At 49.0% G+C, this 20,269-nt stretch overlaps 1 protein-coding gene across 1 annotated transcript; it reads left to right on the plus strand.

The window, feature by feature from the left end:
* The first annotated feature begins 14,726 nt into the window (after positions 1-14,726).
* LOC123750752 (mucin-5AC-like) lies at positions 14,727-16,814 on the plus strand. The gene has a single exon (XM_045732858.2). The coding sequence runs from the start codon at positions 14,727-14,729 to the stop codon at positions 16,812-16,814; it is 2,088 nt and encodes a 695-aa protein (XP_045588814.2).
* The last annotated feature ends 3,455 nt before the right edge of the window (positions 16,815-20,269 follow it).

Raw genomic sequence — 20,269 nt, forward strand, 5'->3', positions numbered from 1 at the left:
CACTGACCTGTAAAATTGGCTGAACATTCACAGCACTCATGACCCCACGTTTCTTGGCGCTGTTTTAACATTTAGAAAAAAAGGAATATTGGATTGTTAGTTGCGAGGTCTTTCCTGGTGACGCCTGTCTGTCTGTCTCTCACAGCGAGGACTACTTCACACTACTACTTCCTCCCACGTAACCCCTGTACAAGCAAATAACTCCCAGTACTCTGATACAATCCCCAGTACTCTGATACAACCCCCAGTACTCTGATACAACCTCCAGTACTCTGATACAATCTCAAGTACTCTGATACAACTCCCAGTACTCCCATACAATCCCCAGTACTCCCATTCAACTCCCAGTACTTCCACACACACACACACACACACACACACACACACACACACACACACACACACACACACACACACACACACACACACACACACACACACACACAAGCTCTCCCACTGTCCAACTTTCCGCGTGACAAAGATCAAGAAAGGTTCCACCGGCCAATTACCTCCCGGAACTTGGCAAGTGCCGCCTCACAGCGTTAATGACGAAGTGGCAACCGAGCCCCGGAGCAGGCAGCCACCGCCATCTGTTGAGCGCCGGGGGAGACACTCTAACAGCCACCGCCATCTGTTGAGCGCCGGGGGAACACTCTGACAGCCACCGCCATCTGTTGAGCGCCGGGGGAGACACTCTAACAGCCACCGCCATCTGTTGAGCGCCGGGGAACACTCTGACAGCCACCGCCATCTGTTGAGCGCCGGGGGAACATTACGACAGCCAACGCCATCTGTTGAGTGGAGGGAGAAACTCCATCCTGTTGTTGGTATTGAAGATTCAGGTACTTGGAACCAAAAGTTGCAAGTAGCACGGGGTATGGTGAACCCGTAGTGGACTTGCCTGGCACAGGAGCGGGGCAAGTAGCACGGGCTATGGTGAGCCCGTAGTGGACTTGCCTGGCACAGGAGCGGGGCAAGTAGCACGGGCTATGGTGAGCCCGTAGTGGACTTACCTGGCACAGGAGCGGGGCAAGTAGCACGGGGTATGGTGAGCACGTAGTGGACTTACCTGGCACAGGAGCGGGGCAAGTAGCACGGGCTATGGTGAGCCCGTAGTGGACTTACCTGGCACAGGAGCGGGGCAAGTAGCACGGGCTATGGTGAGCCCGTAGTGGACTTACCTGGCACAGGAGCGGGGCAAGTAGCACGGGGTATGGTGAACCCGTAGTGGACTTACCTGGCACAGGAGCGGGGCAAGTAGCACGGGCTATGGTGAGCCCGTAGTGGACTTACCTGGCACAGGAGCGGGGCAAGTAGCACGGGCTATGGTGAGCCCGTAGTGGACTTACCTGGCACAGGAGCGGGGCAAGTAGCACGGGCTATGGTGAGCCCGTAGTGGACTTACCAGGCACAGGAGCGGGGCAAGTAGCACGGGCTATGGTGAGCCCGTAGTGGACTTACCAGGCACAGGAGCGGGGCAAGTAGCACGGGCTATGGTGAGCCCGTAGTGGACTTACCTGGCACAGGAGCGGGGCAAGTAGCACGGGCTATGGTCAGCCCGTAGTGGACTTACCTGGCACAGGAGCGGGGCAAGTAGCACGGGCTATGGTGAGCCCGTAGTGGACTTACCTGGCACAGGAGCGGGGCAAGTAGCACGGGCTATGGTGAGCCCGTAGTGGACTTACCTGGCACAGGAGCGGTGCAAGTAGCATGGGCTATGGTGAGCCCGTAGTGGACTTACCAGGCACAGGAGCGGGGCAAGTAGCACGGGCTATGGTGAGCCCGTAGTGGACTTACCAGGCACAGGAGCGGGGCAAGTAGCACGGGCTATGGTGAGCCCGTAGTGGACTTACCAGGCACAGGAGCGGGGTAAGTAGCACGGGCTATGGTGAGCTCGTAGTGGACTTGCCTGGCACAGGAGCGGGGCAAGTAGCACGGTGTATGGTGAGCCCATAGTGGACTTACCTGGCACAGGAGCGGGGCAAGTAGCACGGGGTATGGTGAGCCCGTAGTGGACTTACCTGGCACAGGAGCGGGGCAAGTAGCACGGGGTATGGTGAGCCCGTAGTGGACTTGCCTGGCACAGGAGCGGGGCAAGTAGCACGGGCTATGGTGAGCCCGTAGTGGACTTACCAGGCACAGGAGCGGGGCAAGTAGCACGGGCTATGGTGAGCCCGTAGTGGACTTACCAGGCACAGGAGCGAGGCAAGTAGCACGGGCTATGGTGAGCCCGTAGTGGACTTACCAGGCACAGGAGCGAGGCAAGTAGCACGGGCTATGGTGAGCCCGTAGTGGACTTACCAGGCACAGGAGCGAGGCAAGTAGCACGGGCTATGGTGAGCCCGTAGTGGACTTACCTGGCACAGGAGCGGGGCAAGTAGCACGGGCTATGGTGAGCCCGTAGTGGACTTACCTGGCACAGGAGCGGGGCAAGTAGCACGGGGTATGGTGAGCCCGTAGTGGACTTACCTGGCACAGGAGCGGGGCAAGTAGCACGGGCTATGGTGAGCCCGTAGTGGACTTACCAGGCACAGGAGCGGGGCTGTAACTCCATCCTGTTATTGTTCGTGTTCTGACTGTTCTTTTTGTACCCCTCTTTATATCATGTTTTCCTCTGTTGTTCGCTTTTGTTTGTCTCGTTTGATAGTTGTTTGATAACGTTTTTATTACGAATATTTCTCGTAATTGTTCTTTAGTGTTTTTTTATTAATATTATTGTTTGTATCAGTACACATCACTCGTTGAAGTTCACTTTGAAATTTGCCGGCTGGAAGTGAACTTTGAACAGACATCTGTAACAGGTGTGATTGTGTGATACTAGCCCGCCAAACACACACCGAAACTATGACGTTGGTACAACGTTCGAACAAGTTTAAACACCTCATAACCAGTTATAAAAACCAATATAGCAAGTTGTAACAACGTTCTAATACGTCATAAACACGTTAAGCCAATATGTAACAACTTTATTACAAGTTGTAACAAGCGGAAAATAGAGACAGTTTCGGTTTGTGTTTCCAGGGATGACCATTGTGTGTTCTTAACTCTTCATGCTGAATGGTTCCAGTGCCAGGATGTTTCAGTCGGCAGTTTATTGAGGTAGTTGGGTCTTGAGGCGGGCGCTTGCATGTTGAGAGCCTTATAATTGAAGACTTATGATAGAGAAATAACTATGTATGTAAAGGGGTCTCGTAGCCTGGTGGATAGCGCGCAGGACTCGTAATTCTGTGGCGCGGGTTCGATTCCCGCACGAGGCAGAAACAAATGGGCAAAGTTTCTTTCACCCTGAATGGGCCCTTGTTACCTAGCAGTAAATAGGTACCTGGGTGTTATAGTCAGCTGTCACGGGCTGCTTCCTGGGGGGTGGAAGCCTGGTCGAGGACCGGGCCGCGGGGACACTAAAGCCCCGAAATCATCTCAAGATAACCACAAGATGTAGGATGTGAAGAAGATGGTGGAGCAGAGTTCTCACAAGGTGTATTAACCTGTCGGTATTAACAATGGTCTCCTCGGTGTGACAGGAAATGAATCCAGGTTTTCTTTCTCATAGTTGGTGTAATTACCTAAGTGTAATTACCTAAGTGTAATTACAGGTTGAGAGCTACGATCGTGGTGTCCCGTCTTCCCAGCACTCTTTGTCATATAACGCTTTGAAACTACTGACGGTCTTGGCCTCCACCACCTTCTCACCTAACTTGTTCCAACCGTCTACCACTCTGTTTGCAAAAGTGAATTTTCTTATTTTTCTTCGGCATCTTTGTTTAGCTAGTTTAAATCTATGACCTCTTGTTCTTAAAGTTCCAGGTCTCAGGAAATCTTCCCTATCGATTTTATTAATTCCTGTTACTATTTTGTGTGTGTGTGTGTGTGTGTGTGTGTGTGTGTGTGTGTGTGTGTGTGTGTGTGTGTGTGTGTGTGTGTGTGTGTGTGTGTGTGTCCTCGCCTAACTGTGCTTGGTGGGGATTGAGCTTCAGCTCTCAGGTCTCGCCTCAGCACCTTCAGTTGTCTTCCGAGCAGGTTCGCCAGCGCTTCTGGTCTCTGTCATATTTACACTTGAAGCTGTGTAGACAGTGTACCTCCACTGTGTAGACAGTGTACCTCCACTGCGTAGACAGTGTACCTCCACTGTGTAGACAGTGTACCTCCACTGTGTCGACAGTGTACCTCCACTGTGTAGACAGTGTACCTCCACTGCCCTGTTATAAATCTGCTCCTGGAATAGTAGTGAGTCGCGTTCTTGTTCAAATTACTACAATTGATATGTTTGTATCTATTTGCATTTTTAATTTGCTGGGTATTTTGTTTAAGGCTGCCTCTATTAAGTTGTTACATCCTGTCGATGCCGTACCTATGTAATCCTATGGATTTACTGCACCTCCGTCGTTTTCTTCAATCCTCCGCTAAATCTGGTGCATCAGCAATTGCTAATTTCGTTGCATATTACTTGAAAGTCTCTTTTTGTGAAGATGTGAGTTTCTGAGTTTTTTCTCTGTGATTACAATAATTTGTGGCTTGAACTCTTGTACTCTCTCCCTGAGTACTTTTACTGTAATCTGGTTCATTGCAGTCCCTCCATACCTGCCTGCAGTCCTCCACACCTGCCTGCAGTCCTCCACACCGGCCTGAAGTCCTCCACACCTGCCTGCAGTCCTCCACACCCGCCTGCAGTCCTCCACACCTGCCTGCAGTCCTCCACACCCGCCTGCAGTCCTCCACACCTGCCTGCAGTCCTCCATACCCGCCTGCAGTCCTCCACACCTGCCTGCAGTCCTCCACACCGGCCTGAAGTCTTCCACACCTGCCTGCAGTCCTCCACACCCGCTTGCAGTCCTCCACACCTGCCTGCAGTCCTCCACACCCGCTTGCAGTCCTCCACACCTGCCTGCAGTCCTCCACACCCGCCTGCAGTCCTCCACACCTGCCTGCAGTCCTCCACACTGGCCTGAAGTCCTCCACATCCGCCTGCAGTCCTCCACACCCGCCTGCAGTCCTCCACACCCGCCTGCAGTCCTCCACACCTGCCTGCAGTCCTCCACACCCGCCTGCAGTCCTCCACACCCGCCTGCAGTCCTCCACACCTGCCTGCAGTCCTCCACACTGGCCTGAAGTCCTCCACACCTGCCTGCAGTCCTCCACATCCGCCTGCAGTCCTCTACACCTGCCTGCAGTCCTCCACACCTGCCTGCAGTCCTCCACACCTGTCTGCAGTCCTCCACACCCGCCTGCAGTCCTCCACACCCGCCTGCAGTCCTCCACACCTGCCTGCAGTCCTCCACACCTGCCTGCAGTCCTCCACACCTGCCTGCAATCCTCCACACCTGGCTGTGGTTCTGTTTCTATCCTGTGACAGATCACGGCCGTCTTTTCTCACCGATCTGGCCTGATGGAGACTCTGACACAAGTATAATACCGCGACTCACTCTAGTTTGACCAGCTCTGTCTCTTTCCCCCCGTCGTTGCGTCGTCACTTCCGTCCCTCCTACTGTGTGTTCTGTCTCTTTTTCTGTGTTCTACCCCCGTCCCGTCACGGCAGATCCGTCAGGTCTCTGAGGACACGTAAATCAATTACTTTTACCACTGAGACCGCAGCGTCGGAGCTCAGGTGAAGACTGTGGGTAGAGAGGATGCCGGCCAGGGTTCGATTCCAATCAGTGGTGTCCATCGAGCAGCGCTCCGGTGGGGTTGTAGTCCTTAGGGGTGGCCCGGGTTCGATCCCCGGCGGAAACATATATGGGGGGAGGGCAGAGTTTCTTTCATCCTGGTGATGTGGGGTTTGTTCAGCTGGTAGTAAATAGGTACCGGGGAGTTAGACAGCTGTTATGGGCTGCTTCCTGAGTGTGTGTGTGTGTGTGTGTGTGTGTGTGTGTGTGTGTTAGAAATATGTTGTATATACATAATAAAGGAAAATAAACTGGTTAGAAAGGCGGGATCCAAGAGCCAGTACTCGATCCTGCAGGCACAAATAGATGTGTGCAGATTGGTGAGTACACACACACACACACACACATACACACACACACACACACACACACACACACACACACACACACACACACACACACACACACACACATGTCGGAGAACATTAGGTTTGTGAACAAACATCAACATGGGTTCTGGACAGGGAAATCGTGCCTAACAAACCTTCTGGAATTCTATGATAAAATAACGAGAATAAGGCAGGACAGAGATGGTTGGGCAGACTGCATATCTCTTGACTGCCAAAAAGCCTTTGATACAGTACCGCACATGAGACTGCTATACAAACTTGAGAGGAAGGCGGGGGTGGGGGGAAAGGTCCTAGCATGGATAAGGAAGTACCTAACAGGAAGGAGCCAAAGAGTTACGGTAAGGGGCGAGAAGTCGGACTGGCGAACAGTAACAAGTGGAGTACCACAAGGATCGGTGCTGGGACCAATTCTATTTCTTGTATATGTTAACGACATGTTTACAGGCGTAGAGTCCTACATGTCGATGTTTGCGGATGACGCAAAGTTGATGAGAAGAGTTGTGACAGATGAGGATTGCAGGATCCTCCAAGAGGACCTGAACAGGTTGCAGAGATGGCCAGAGAAATGGCTACTGGAATTCAACACGAGCAAATGTAAAGTTATGGAAATGGGACTAGGAGATAATAGACCAAAGGGACATTACACAATGAAGGGGAACAGCGTACCTGTGACAACGCGCGAAAGAGACCTGGGGGTGGACGTAACACCTAATCTATCTCCTGAGGCACATATAAATAGGATAACGACAGCAGCGTACTCTACACTGGCAAAAGTTAGAACATCATTCAGAAACCTAAGTAAGGAGGCATTTAGGGCGCTTTACACTGCCTACATGAGGCCAGTCTTAGAGTATGCCGCCTCATCATGGAGTCCCCACCTGAAGAAACACATAAGGAAACTAGAAAAGGTTCAGAGGTTTGCAACGAGACTCGTCCCAGAGCTACGAGGGATGGGGTATGAGGAGCACCTGAGGGAACTGTGCCTTACGACACTAGAAAGAAGAAGGGAGAGGGGGGACATGATAGGAACGTATAAAATACTCAGAGGGATTGACAGAGTGGACATAGACGAAATGTTCACACGGAATAGTAACAGAACGAGGGGACATGGATGGAAGCTTGAAACTCAGATGAGTCACAGAGATGTTAGGAAGTTTTCTTTTAGCGTGAGAGTAGTGGGAAAATGGAATGCACTTAAGGAACAGGTTGTGGAAGCAAATACTATTCATAATTTTAAAACCAGGTATGATAGGGAAATGGGACAGGAGTCATTGCTGTAAACAACCGATGCTCGAAAGGCGGGATCCAAGAGTCAATGCTCGATCCTGCAGACACAACTAGGTGAGTACAACTAGGTGAGTACACACACACACACACACACACACACACACACACACACACACACACACACACACACACGACTGAATCAAGTGTCAACCGCAAAAGGCTTTCAAGCCCTCAAGACTTTAAATTGCATTTTGCACTCCTTACCTGAAGATTTCTCGCCTCAGAAACTTTTAGATAGAGATGCTGCTTGTGTGTGTGTGTGTGTGTGTGTGTGTGTGTGTATGTGTGTGTGTGTGTGTATGTGTGTGTGTGTGTGTGTGTGTGTGTGTGTGTGTGTGTGTGTGTGTGTGTGTGTGTGTGTGTATGTGTGTGTGTGTGTGTTTACTAGTTGTGTTTACTAGTTGTGTTTTTGCGGGGGTTGAGTTTTGCTCTTTCGGCCCGCCTCTCAACTGTCAATCAACTGTTTACTAACTACTTTTTTTTTTTTTTTTTTTTTTTTTTTTTTTTTTTTCTCTCTCCACACACCACACACACACACACACCCCAGGAAGCAGCCCGTGACAGCTGACTAACTCCCAGGTACCTATTTACTGCTAGGTAACAGGGGCACTTAGGGTGAAAGAAACTTTGCCCATTTGTTTCTACCTCGTGCGGGAATCGAACCCGCGCCACAGAATTACGAGTCCTGCGCGCTATCCACCAGGCTACGAGGCCCCTACTGTGTGTGTATGTGTGTGTGTGTGTGTGTGTGTGTGTGTGTGTGTGTGTGTGTGTGTGTGTGTGTGTGTGTGTGTGTGTGTGTGTGTGTGTGTGTTTATAAAATAAACATTCTAAATAAACTCCAAACTAGAGTTTATACAGCTTACATACACCGGAGGAAGGACTCCGTGCAATAAGGTCCTCATTTCACTATCCACAGGTGACAAAGGAGCGTGTCAATGACCTGGATGAGACAGCGGCAGTAAGGACCCTCATAACCCCTTATACAGGTACAAAATAAAGTTATGAAACCAGTGAGCATTAAGCCTTAAGGTTTAAACTGAGAAGGGAGAGCTGCCAGACAGGTAGAAAAGGGACCAGATGGTGTCCTAAATAAGTGAAAAAGAGACGTTCACGATGTGCTGAACTAGAGCTCAGTGTCACTTTGATATGATTTTCTATGACTTAGATATCTATGACCTAGATATCTATGACCTAGGTATCTATGACCTAGATATCTATGACCTAGATATCTATGACCTAGGTATCTATGACCTAGATATCTATGACCTAGATATCTATGACCTAGATATCTATGACCTAGATATCTATGACCTAGATATCTATGACCTAGATATCTATGACCTAGATATCTATGACCTAGATATCTATGATCTAGATATACTAGGGGAAGCACCTAGAAGCAATCCTGACATCCTTGCTGGAGCATTTCGATTACCCAATAGCAGTGGAAAAGATTAGGATTAGCTGTCAGCATCTTAATAGAAAGTTACTGACTCTTACACTGTAGGAGGTTGGTTCACATAGTCGACAAACATGCTTGAGGAAACGCCTTGAAAGAGGTGAGGGAGTACCAACCAGCCTGGAGACGAAAGTCACAGTGAGAGAGTAGAAAAGAAACCGGATATTGAATGGTAACAACCCAAGAATCGATGCCGCAATTTTTCAAAAGACTTTAAGGTATGTGAAGACTGGAGATTTCTACTGTGTGAGCCAGAAAACTGCGGGAGTGGTCCGAGAGATGGTTTCTCGACTTCAACTCATGAAAATGTAAAAGATGATGAGTGGGAGGAGTGAGCGAGGAGGCTACCAGGGTTGTACACAGGACGAGCACACAACTGCAGGAATATTAAATAAAAAATTATTTAAGAAAGACACAGTACCAAAAATTCCTCCGGAGAATGTTTACAAAACAGCAGCGACACGTGGCAGTGTTTACATCACATGTAAACATTGCCACGTGGCTCTATTTACGTTACTCACAACACATTCCAGCATGCTGACGTCACCATTCGTGATTTTCTTGTTCTCGTTACCAATGTTTACGTTAGACGCTGTTGATGGCGTGAGCTGTTGATGATGTTGATGATGGGCTGGACCATCGACCCTGTTGATGACGTGGCCTCGACCCCTGAGGTGACGTGTGGAGGCCAGGGAGCCACACGTCGGCACCCCAACAACCATTGAAAGTGGAACTATGTCAGTCAAGTCAAGAAAGTCAACTATGGAAAGGCGAAGGAAGGAATAGAGGAAGGGAGGGAGGGAAAGGGAACTATCGATGGTAAGTACCAAGCCATTACGACTATATATAGCACTGGGAAAGGATCAGGATAAGGATTTGCTATGGGACGGGGGAAAGGAATGGTGCCCAGTCACTTGAACGGTCGGGGATTGAACGCCGACCTGCAGGAAGCAAGACCGTCATCTCTACCGTCCAGCCCGAGCGGCTGAGCAAGGAGAGAGACAGAGAGAGAGAGAGAGAGAGAGAGAGAGAGAGAGAGAGAGAGAGAGAGAGAGAGAGAGAGAGAGAGAGAGAGAGAGAGAGAGAGAGACCCCCACCACCACAACTAAGTTCACCTCGGCTCGTAATTCTTAAAACCAGCTTAATCTAACTTACCCAAGACTCGGGCGCGAACCGACGTACTGAAGAAATACTAAATTCACAGACTCCGGCCCAAGTTAGGAATTTCATTAAGGTTTTGAGGAATATCCGGCGTCTCTCTGGCCCGGAATATACGCACCACCACCAGACATCTTCTCTATATTGGCTGGTTATTTTACCTGGCGGTGAAGAGGGAGCACGGTATGATATCAGAGGCCGAGGATAGCAGTCGACTTAGAAGCTGAGGAGGATGGGGGGGGGGGGTGTGGAGCTCGAGGGAAGGGGGGGGGAGGGGAGAAGGAGGGAAGGAAACTATCAGGGGAAAGCGGCAAGCCATTCAGACTATATAGCCCTGGGAATGGTGCCCAACCACTTGGACGGTCGGAGATTGAACGCTGACCTACATGAAGCGAGACTGTGGCTCTACCGTCGAGGCCAAGTAGCTGGGTCAGGACGGTATGAGAGAGAGAGACAGAGAGAGAGAGAGAGAGAGAGAGAGAGAGAGAGAGAGAGAGAGAGAGAGAGAGAGAGAGAGAGAGAGAAAGAGAGAGAGAGAGAGAGAGAGAGGCAAGAAACTGTAGGAACTAACAGAGAAGAAAAAGTAAGACATATAACAGAGGCAAAATATAGGATATAGAGAAAATGTGACAGATTGAGAGATTGGACAGATAAAGAGAGATATATCACAGTCATATATGACAGCCATGTCATATCCCTCTCTATCTGTATATGAATTATATGACAAAGAAAGCAGAATATATTTATCAAGAAACCCTGAAAAAAAGAGAATAAAATGAACAGCTTTGAGAATATGTGAGACTCGTCCCTCCAGCAGGAAACGAAGACCACTTTTATCACCTCAAGTTCACCATACTTTTGGGGGGCGCGTCCCCCCGGAGTCCCTCACCCTGGCAATATTGCAACAAACTCTATGTTGCAGCAGGCTCATATGTACCAAGTTCCCCCCACCCCCCACCCCCCACCCCCTACAGAGGTCGGCGACAACTGCACCCTTCAAGGACCTAATGGTGACCCCTGACCTCTATACTGTGTCCGCCACCTGAGGTCATTCAGGAGAATTTCTTGGCCAGCCTCTCTAAGGAGTCGCCCTGTTGACACAATTATGGTGAGATGAGGAAGAGAGAGAGATATCTCTCTCTGTATCTTTGTCTCTGTATCTTTGTCTCTGTCTCTCTCTCTGTCTCTCTGTCTCTCTCTCTCTCTCTCTCTCTCTCTCTCTCTCTCTCTCTCTCTCTCTCTCTCTCTCTCTCTCTCTCTCTCTCTCTCTCTCTCTCTCTCTCTCTCTCTCTCTCGTCTTATCATTCTCTTGCAAAATATATTTGATTTTTTCCTCTTAAGATCCCTCCTCCCCCCCCCCCCGTCTTAATAAAATAATATATTTATGTATAGTTTACCAACAACAACAACAACAATAGCGACACAACAGCAATATATATGATGAGAGAAACAGTCTAGAGGCCCTGAGAAGGGCTCGAACCTGCGCACACTTGTGGCGGTGTTGTGGTTTTGGGGGGAGAATACCGAGATTTCCGGGAGTAATTAGTAGTAATTAGTAGTAATTAATCTCAGTTCCTCAGTAGTCAATCAATTCCTCAGTAGTAATTAAGTCCCTGCGGTACTTAGTTACTACTGAGTTATACTGGACGTGAAGACTAGCAGATAGGCAAGGGGGACAGGTAGACAGGTAGACAGGCTGGCAGGTAGGCACGGTGGACAGGTAGACAGGTAGGCAGGCTGGCAGGTAGGCACGGTGGACAGGTAGACAGGTAGGCAGTCTGGCAGGTAGGCACGGGGGACAGGTAGACAGATAGACAGGCTGGCAGGTAGGCACAAGGGACAGGTAGGCAGGGATGGAGGTGGTCAGAAAAGAAAGAAAGGACAGATACAGGGTGTACCAAAATGACACATACCGCACCGTCTCCACCTCTGGTTTCAGTCTCCAACATTTATACTCGGCCAATAAAAGCCTTGATTAAATTCCGAATGGAATATTCTCACTGGAGTGTGTGTGTGATTCCCAGTGGTGTGTGTACTCGCCTAGTTGGGCTCACCTAGTTGTGCTTGCGGGGGTTGAGCTCTCGCTCTTTGGTCCCGCCTCTCAACTGTCAACAGGTGTACAGATTCCTGAGCCTACTGGACTCTATCATATCTACATTTGAAACTGTGTATGGAGTCAGCTTCCACCACATCACTGCCTAATGCATTCCATTTATTAACTACTCTGACACTAAAAAAAAATTCTATTCACTTTATGGAAAGTACTCAACTTCCACCTGTGTCTCCTAGTGCGTGTGCCCCTTTTGTTAAACTGTCTACCCTATCAATTCCTCTGAGAAGTTCGTATGTGGTGATCATGTCCCCTCTAACTCTCCTGTCTTCCTGCAACGTGAGGTTTAATTCCAGTAGTCTCTTCTCATAGTTCATGCCCCTCAGTTCGGGTACTAGTCTGGTGCAAACCTCTGAACCTTCTCCAATTTAGTTTCATGCTTGACTAGATATAGACTCCATGATGGAGCTGCATACTCCAGGATTGGTTTGACATACGTGGAATACAAAGTTCTGAATGATTCTTTACACAAGTTCCTAAAGGCTGTTCTTATGTTAGCCAACCTGGCATATGCCGCTGATGTTATCCTCTTGATATGGGCTTCAGGGGACAGGTCTGGCGTGATATCAACCCCCAGGTCTCTCTCTCTCTGATTCTTGAAGAATGTCATCTCCAAAATGATACCTTGAATCTGGCCTCCTGCTCCCTACATCTTCATTATGTTACATTTGCTCGGGTTAAACTCTGACAACCATTTGTTGGACCATTCCTTCAGTTTGTCTAGGTCTTGTTGACGCTTCATGCTGTGTGTGTGTGTGTGTGTGTGTGTGTGTGTGTGTGTGTGTGTGTGTGTGTGTGTGTGTGTGTGTGTGTGTGTGTGTGTGTGTGTGTCTACAGGGTTGAACTCCTTTAGATTATTCCACATTCCCAGTATTTTTACGCTAAAATAAATTGTTCAAACATCTTCGGCCCATCTATTTCTCTAGCTTCTATCCCAGCCACCTTGTAGTGTTGATATTCATTGTGAAGATCTATTTTTTCATTGTCACTCACCCTAAGTATTTTATATGTCTCTATCATGTCTCCACTCTCTTCTCCCTTCCTAGCGATCTAGTGTTCGGGTCTTTCAATTTCTCTTTTAAATCCTTCCCTTGTAGTTCTGGGACGAGTCTCGATACAAACCTTTGAACCTTTTCAAGTTTCAATACTTTTATTTTATTTGTTTTAGAGAAGGGATTCAAGATGGGGCTGCATACTGTAAGACTGGTCTAACATAGGTGAAGTTCCGTGATTTCACTGCCTCCTTATTTAGCTACCTGGGTGATTTTTTTTTTTAAGTTTTGCCCCGAGGGGCGAGTTTATTGGGCAGCGCCACTCATCCTGTGAGTGGACACACCACCATAGCAGCATGTACAACACTCCCCAATAGGAAGAAAACCCGCTGGGTTGTTCATCCTGTCACTTGTACCCAGACACAGCTGGGACTTGTTTGGTGTTATGTCCACTCCCAGGTTTTATTTTCTAGCCTTACAGGTAGTTTCATCCCTTTATTGTGTCCCGTAATTCTCGTCTCCTGGTTCCTCTTCCTATTTCATTTCCATTGTCATAAGAATTATCCCATATAATGTTGTGAGCGGTCTTTCTCTCTCTCTCTCACGGGAGCCGGTCGGCCGAGCGGACATCACACTGTACTTGTGATCCTGTGGTCCCGGGGTCAATCCCAGGCACCGGCGAAAAACAATGGGCAGAGTTTCTTTCACCCTATGCCCCTGTTACCTAGCAGTAAAATAGGTACCTGGGGGTTAGTCAGCTGTCACGGGCTGCTTCCTGGGGGTGGAAGCCTGGTCGAGGACCGGGCCGCGGGGACACTAAAAAGCCCCGAAATCATCTCAAGATAACCTCAAGATATACCTCGTACGTGTGTACATAATGCTGTGCTTTGTTGCTCATATCTGACCTCTTGTGTCGGGTGTTTGCGGGTGTTTAGATCCCCGCAGGTGTTTGGGCTTTAATAAGTTATATATTATAACAACTACAAGGAGTCCCGTGTAGATGCCGCTGGCCTCCGCCTTAAATTTATTGATATTTGACGTAATTTGTTCCTTACTTTAGCACTTAACAGATGTTTCGGAGCCGAAACATCTGTTATGTTAAATAATCCTGTGTGTGTGGTAGAGACGAGAATGGTGGCTAGCATTATCAAAGCTCCTCAACCGCTTCTGTGGTTAAGCAGTAACGCATTTAACTATATCTTGTCTAACAGCCGCCCGGCCTCATCAACATAGGTCAAGTGCTCCTTAACCTAACTGTATATATATATACATATATATATATATATATATATATATATATATATATATATATATATATATATATATATATATATATATATATATATATATATATATATATATACCGCCTGTTGAACGAGCCTAGCCTGAGGACGGGCTGCTTCCCTATCCACGGGAAGGCGTCTCATTGGCTATATTGAACGGCTCATTCGTGACGTCACCCATGAAGCTACGAAAAACTTTGCTCCCATTGGTTACAGGGAGAGAGAGAGAGAGATGTATATGACGTCAGTATAGGGCCACGCCCAACTTCACTCTCATTGGTTACAGAGACAGGTATGTTTATGACGTCAGTAAAGAGCCACGCCCAACGTCACTCTCATTGGTTACAGAGACAGGTATGTTTATGACGTCAGTCAAGAGCCACGCCCAACTTCACGCTCATCGGTTAAAACGGCTGTTGTGCTTATGACGTCACTTCGAATGTTATATCTTCTCTTCTTACTGGCAGTAGGAGACAAAATATTTAATACGTCATCACACAATCACGCCTCACACTCCCTATTGGTTGAAAAAGGCAGACCATCTACGAGGCCAACAGACCATCCACGAGGCCAACAGACCATCCACGAGATCAACAGACCATCCACGAGGCCAACAGACCATCCACGAGGCCAACAGACCATCCACGAGATCAACAGACCATCCACGAGGCCAACAGACCATCCACGAGGCCAACAGACCATCCACGAGATCAACAGACCATCCACGAGGTCAACAGACCATCCACGAGATCAACAGACCATCCACGAGGCCAACAGACCATCCACGAGATCAACAGACCATCCACGAGGTCAACAGACCATCCACGAGGTCAACAGACCATCCACGAGGCCAACAGACCATCCACGAGGCCAACAGACCATCCACGAGGTCAACAGGCCATCCACGAGGCCAACAGACCATCCACGAGGTCAACAGACCATCCACGAGGCCATAGACCATCCACGAGGCCAACAGACCATCCACGAGGTCAACAGACCATCCACGAGGCCAACAGACCATCCACGAGGCCAACAGACCATCCACGAGGTCAACAGACCATCCACGAGGCCAACAGACCATCCACGAGGCCAACAGACCATCCACGAGATCAACAGACCATCCACGAGGCCAACAGACCATCCACGAGATCAACAGACCATCCACGAGGCCAACAGACCATCCACGAGGCCAACAGACCATCCACCAAGCCAGCAGACCATCCACGACACCAACAGACCATCCACGAGATCAACAGACCATGCACGAGATCAACAGACCATCCACGAGATCAACAGACCATCCACGAGGCCAACAGACCATCCACGAGGCCAACAGACCATCCACGAGGCCAACAGACCATCCACGAGGCCAACAGACCATCCACGAGATCAACAGACCATCCACGAGGCCAACAGACAATCCACGAGATCAACAGGCCATCCACGAGGCCAGCAGACCATCCACGAGGCCAACAGACCATCCACGAGGTCAACAGACCATCCACGAGGCCAACAGACCATCCACGAGGCCAACAGACCATCCACCAAGCCAGCAGACCACCCACGAGGCCAACAGACCATCCACGAGGCCAACAGACCATCCACGAGGTCAACAGACCATCCACGAGGTCAACAGACCATCCACGAGGCCAACAGACCATCCACGAGGCCAACAGACCATCCACCAAGCCAGCAGACCATCCACGAGGCCAACAGACCATCCACGAGGTCAACAGACCATCCACGAGGCCAACAGACCATCCACGAGGCCAACAGACCATCCACCAAGCCAGCAGACCATCCACGAGGTCAACAGACCATCCACGAGGCCAACAGACCATCCACTAGGTCAACAGACCATCCACGAGGCCAACAGACCATCCACGAGGTCAACAGACCATCCACGATACCAACAGACCATCTACGAGGTCAACAGACCATCCACGAGGTCAACAGACCATCCACGAGGCCAGCAGACCATCCACGAGGTCAACAGACCATCCACGATACCAACAGACCATCCACGAGGTCAACAGACCATCCACGAGGCCAGCAGATCATCCACGAGGCCAACAGACCATCCACCAAGCCAGCAGACCATCCACGATACCAACAGACCATCCACGAGGCCAACAGACCATCCACGATGCCAGCAGACCATCCACGAGGCCAACAGACCATCCACGAGGCCAGCAGACCATCCACGAGGCCAGCAGACCATCCACGAGGCCAACAGACCATCCACGAGGCCAGCAGACCATCCACCAAGCCAGCAGACCATCCACGATACCAACAGACCATCCACGATGCCAACAGACCATCCACGAGGCCAGCAGACCATCCACGAGGCCAGCAGACCATCCACGAGGCCAGCAGACAGCGGCGGCCGGCCTGGCCTCACCAAACAAGACAGAAGCAAGGGACCAAACACGCGGCGCGGGCTTCTCACATTTGTAAACAAGCGGTGGAGATTCCGGGCGAGAATATGGGGCCCACCAGCCCCGGTCATTAGGGTCGAGGGGGGTTATTATCTTAGCGAGGATTTACGACCTTATGGAGCGCCCCGGAATACATTGGCTTATATTACCGCGCGCGCCTGGCAATCCAGAGACAGTGGGAGCCGCGGCGGGGTGGCCTAGGGCGGCCTGCTGGTGGTCAGCCTGTTGGGAAGTCGACCATCTGGGCTCGGCTGTCAGTGTTGTGTATTAACATGTGAGTATATGCCGAGGCTCATGGGGTGTACAGGGTGCTATCCCACACACCAGTGCTTTGGTCTTGCTATGGCCCAGTGGTCCTGCTCGTGGGTCAGTGGTCCTGCTCGTGGGACAGTGGCCCCTCACTATGGTCCACTGGCTCTCACAATGGTCTGATAGTCCTCACTATGGCCAGTGGTTCCCCCCGTGGTCCAGTGCCCCTCCTCGTTGTCCAGTGGCCCTCAACACAGTCCAATGGCCCTCTCTATGGTCCAGTCGCTTTCCAGATTCCTCCAGATTGTCTCAATCTGGAGGAATGTGCAAGGCGTCTGCGTGCGTGCACGCTCAACCAAGCTCAGCCCACGCAAGCACAACTAGGTGAATACACACACACACACACACACACACACACACACACACACACACGCACACACACACACACGCACACACACACACACGCACACACACACACACGCACACACACACGCAGACACACACACACACACACACACACACACACACACACACACACACACACACACACACACACACACACACACACACACACACACACGGATGTAATAACACTCACAGAAACAAAACTGCCGAGCGTAACATGCATTATTTCTGGAGGACCATTATATGTAGTAAGGAAAGAGAGGGAAGGAAGATTAGAAGTGACTCTGCTGATAAAGGACTGACATTTGGAAGAGATGGCTATCTCATGCTGTGAGGGGAGGGGGGTTAGGTTAGCTTGAGGTTATCTTGAGATGATTTCGGGGCTTTTAGTGTCCCCGCGGCCCGGTCCTCGACCAGGCCTCCACCCCCAGGAAGCAGCCCGTGACAGCTGACTAACACCCAGGTACCTATTTTACTGCTAGGTAACAGGGGCATAGGGTGAAAGAAACTCTGCCCATTGTTTCTCGCCGGCGCCTGGGATCGAACCCAGGACCACAGGATCACAAGTCCAGCGTGCTGTCCGCTCGGCCGACCGGCTCCTTGGTTCAGAAACGACATAACAAGCACTAGGACAATGAGAGGACTAAGGTAGCAGTAAAATATAATCTCCTAAAATATATAAAAATATAAGGGAGCCGGTCGGCCGAGCGGATAGCACGCTGGACTTGTGATCCTGTGGTCCTGGGTTCGATCCCAGGAGCCGGCGAGAAACAATGGGCAGAGGTTTCTTTCACCCTATGTCCCTGTTACCTAGCAGTAAAATAGGTACCTGGGTGTTAGTCAGTTGTCACGGGCTGCTTCCTGGGGGTGGAAGCCTGGTCGAGGACCGGGCCGCGGGGACACTAAAAGCCCCGAAATCATCTCAAGATAACCTCCTACCCCCATCCCCTCCACTCTCGTCCTGACAGAACTATGACAGTAACAACATGGTAACCATTAATATAATAGATAGAGAGATATAGAGCTGGTTTGACCAGACCACATACTAGAAGGTGAAGGGACGCCGACGTTTCGGTCCGTCCTGTCGGAAAATCCGACACCATTTAATAATCATACAGATAATAGCTGTATTACCAACAAGTTACCCATAGAAAACGTAACTTGTAGTGGAATTACCGTCTAAAGAAAACGGGATATCATCACCACATACTATTATAATTCACCACCTATTATGGTGGGAATTATTCTTAAATACATTAGTCTTTGGACTTTACCATCATAAAAACATCTTATATAAATTAACTTAATTATCAATATTAAAGTAGAGTAAATGTGACCCTTCTATCACTTTCTGAAATCTGGACAAAGTAGGCCAGGCGTCAGGGAGGAAGGAGGGAGCCATTGTTGTGTCACCTCCGAGACGTGTGGAGCAAATTTAGCTCCTATCATATCTGGACAATGTCGGCCAGTAACGTCAATAGTATGGAGTGTTAAACAGCCATTGTTTATATTGAGACCAGAGGCTCACACGGGAGCAAATTCGGCTCCTGTTAATTTTACTTGGACGTAGTGTTATGGAAACCAAAGGTACCATCTCCAACACGATGTCTACAATTCAAGTTAAGTGTTCTTTCCGAAACCCATGTATCTTTCATTTATGGCCATTAATGTCATTATATAGGGGTCCGGTTAGAGCACGTGGAAGCCTCAAACTAAAGGTAATTAAGCCAGGTCTTCATGTTCCATGTACAGTTTTCTCTGAAATACTTGTCATATATAGGATTCTGGCTTCACAGCTAGCGCACTTTTGACAGGTCAAGACGAGGAAGCAAGATTTGTGCACCAGTTACTGGGTGATATGGAAGCTACCTCAAAGAGGATAATTTGGTGTCTACACCCTAGTTATACCTGGTGGACTAACCTGCTGTACTATAAGATAAGGAACCTTTTCAATGTATGTAGTTACTGTAGTTAGATTGGCTGCATATATATTAATTTAATAAACCCCCCTAATGTGTAGAGGATCGATTTGTGAGATTATGAGATTATTGCAGAAATACAGTCCACTTATCATTATACAAATTGCTATCGAAGTATATAAATTAACGTAAATATAAATTCTATATATATTCATATAAATTAAATAAAAATAAATCTCACAGGTCGGTTCCCACACGTCCTGGACCATTCTCAAGTCTATTGAGAATGGTCCAGGACGGAGCGAAACGTCGTCATCCCTTCGCCTTCTAGTGTGTGGTCTGGTCAAATTACTTTAGCCACGTTATTGTGACTCATTGCCTGCATAGAGCTGGTTCTCTCGCTTGCTGTAACGGAGCCAGACTGAATCATGGGGAAACTATGACAATGGAAGGATAGGTCTGGAGAACAGTGAACCACATGAAACTACTGATACAGAGAAGCTAAACTATTGGTCTTGTCAATTGGAAACATTCTAAGTCATCATGTTGAGGGAGCCCCACAAGAATGAGAAGAAACTATCATTCCAGTGGGTCCCTTAACCAGTTAAATTTGATGTAATATTCATCCTGAATGAGTCAGACATGTGGAAAAGTCAAACTAGAGGTCCCATGGGAATGAGTAACCACAGTGTACTGACATTGGAGCTTCTGGCGGAAGTAGGAATGAACTAGGAAACAAAGGGCTGGAACGCCGAATAGCAAACTAAGATGAGATGAGAAAATTCCTAATAGGACTACCATAGGTAACGTATAGACTTCTCTCAGCGTTCTAAGACATGAACTTCATCACCCGGAAGTTCATCGCCACCTGAAAGGAAAATAAACGAAAAGCCGAAGAGGAATCCGTCACTCAACAATACATGTAAGAAAGCAAAACAGTTTAATACATGGAACAG

Source organism: Procambarus clarkii, chromosome 22, assembly GCF_040958095.1.
Source record: "Procambarus clarkii isolate CNS0578487 chromosome 22, FALCON_Pclarkii_2.0, whole genome shotgun sequence".
In the NCBI taxonomy this organism is placed as follows: Eukaryota; Metazoa; Arthropoda; class Malacostraca; order Decapoda; family Cambaridae; genus Procambarus; species Procambarus clarkii.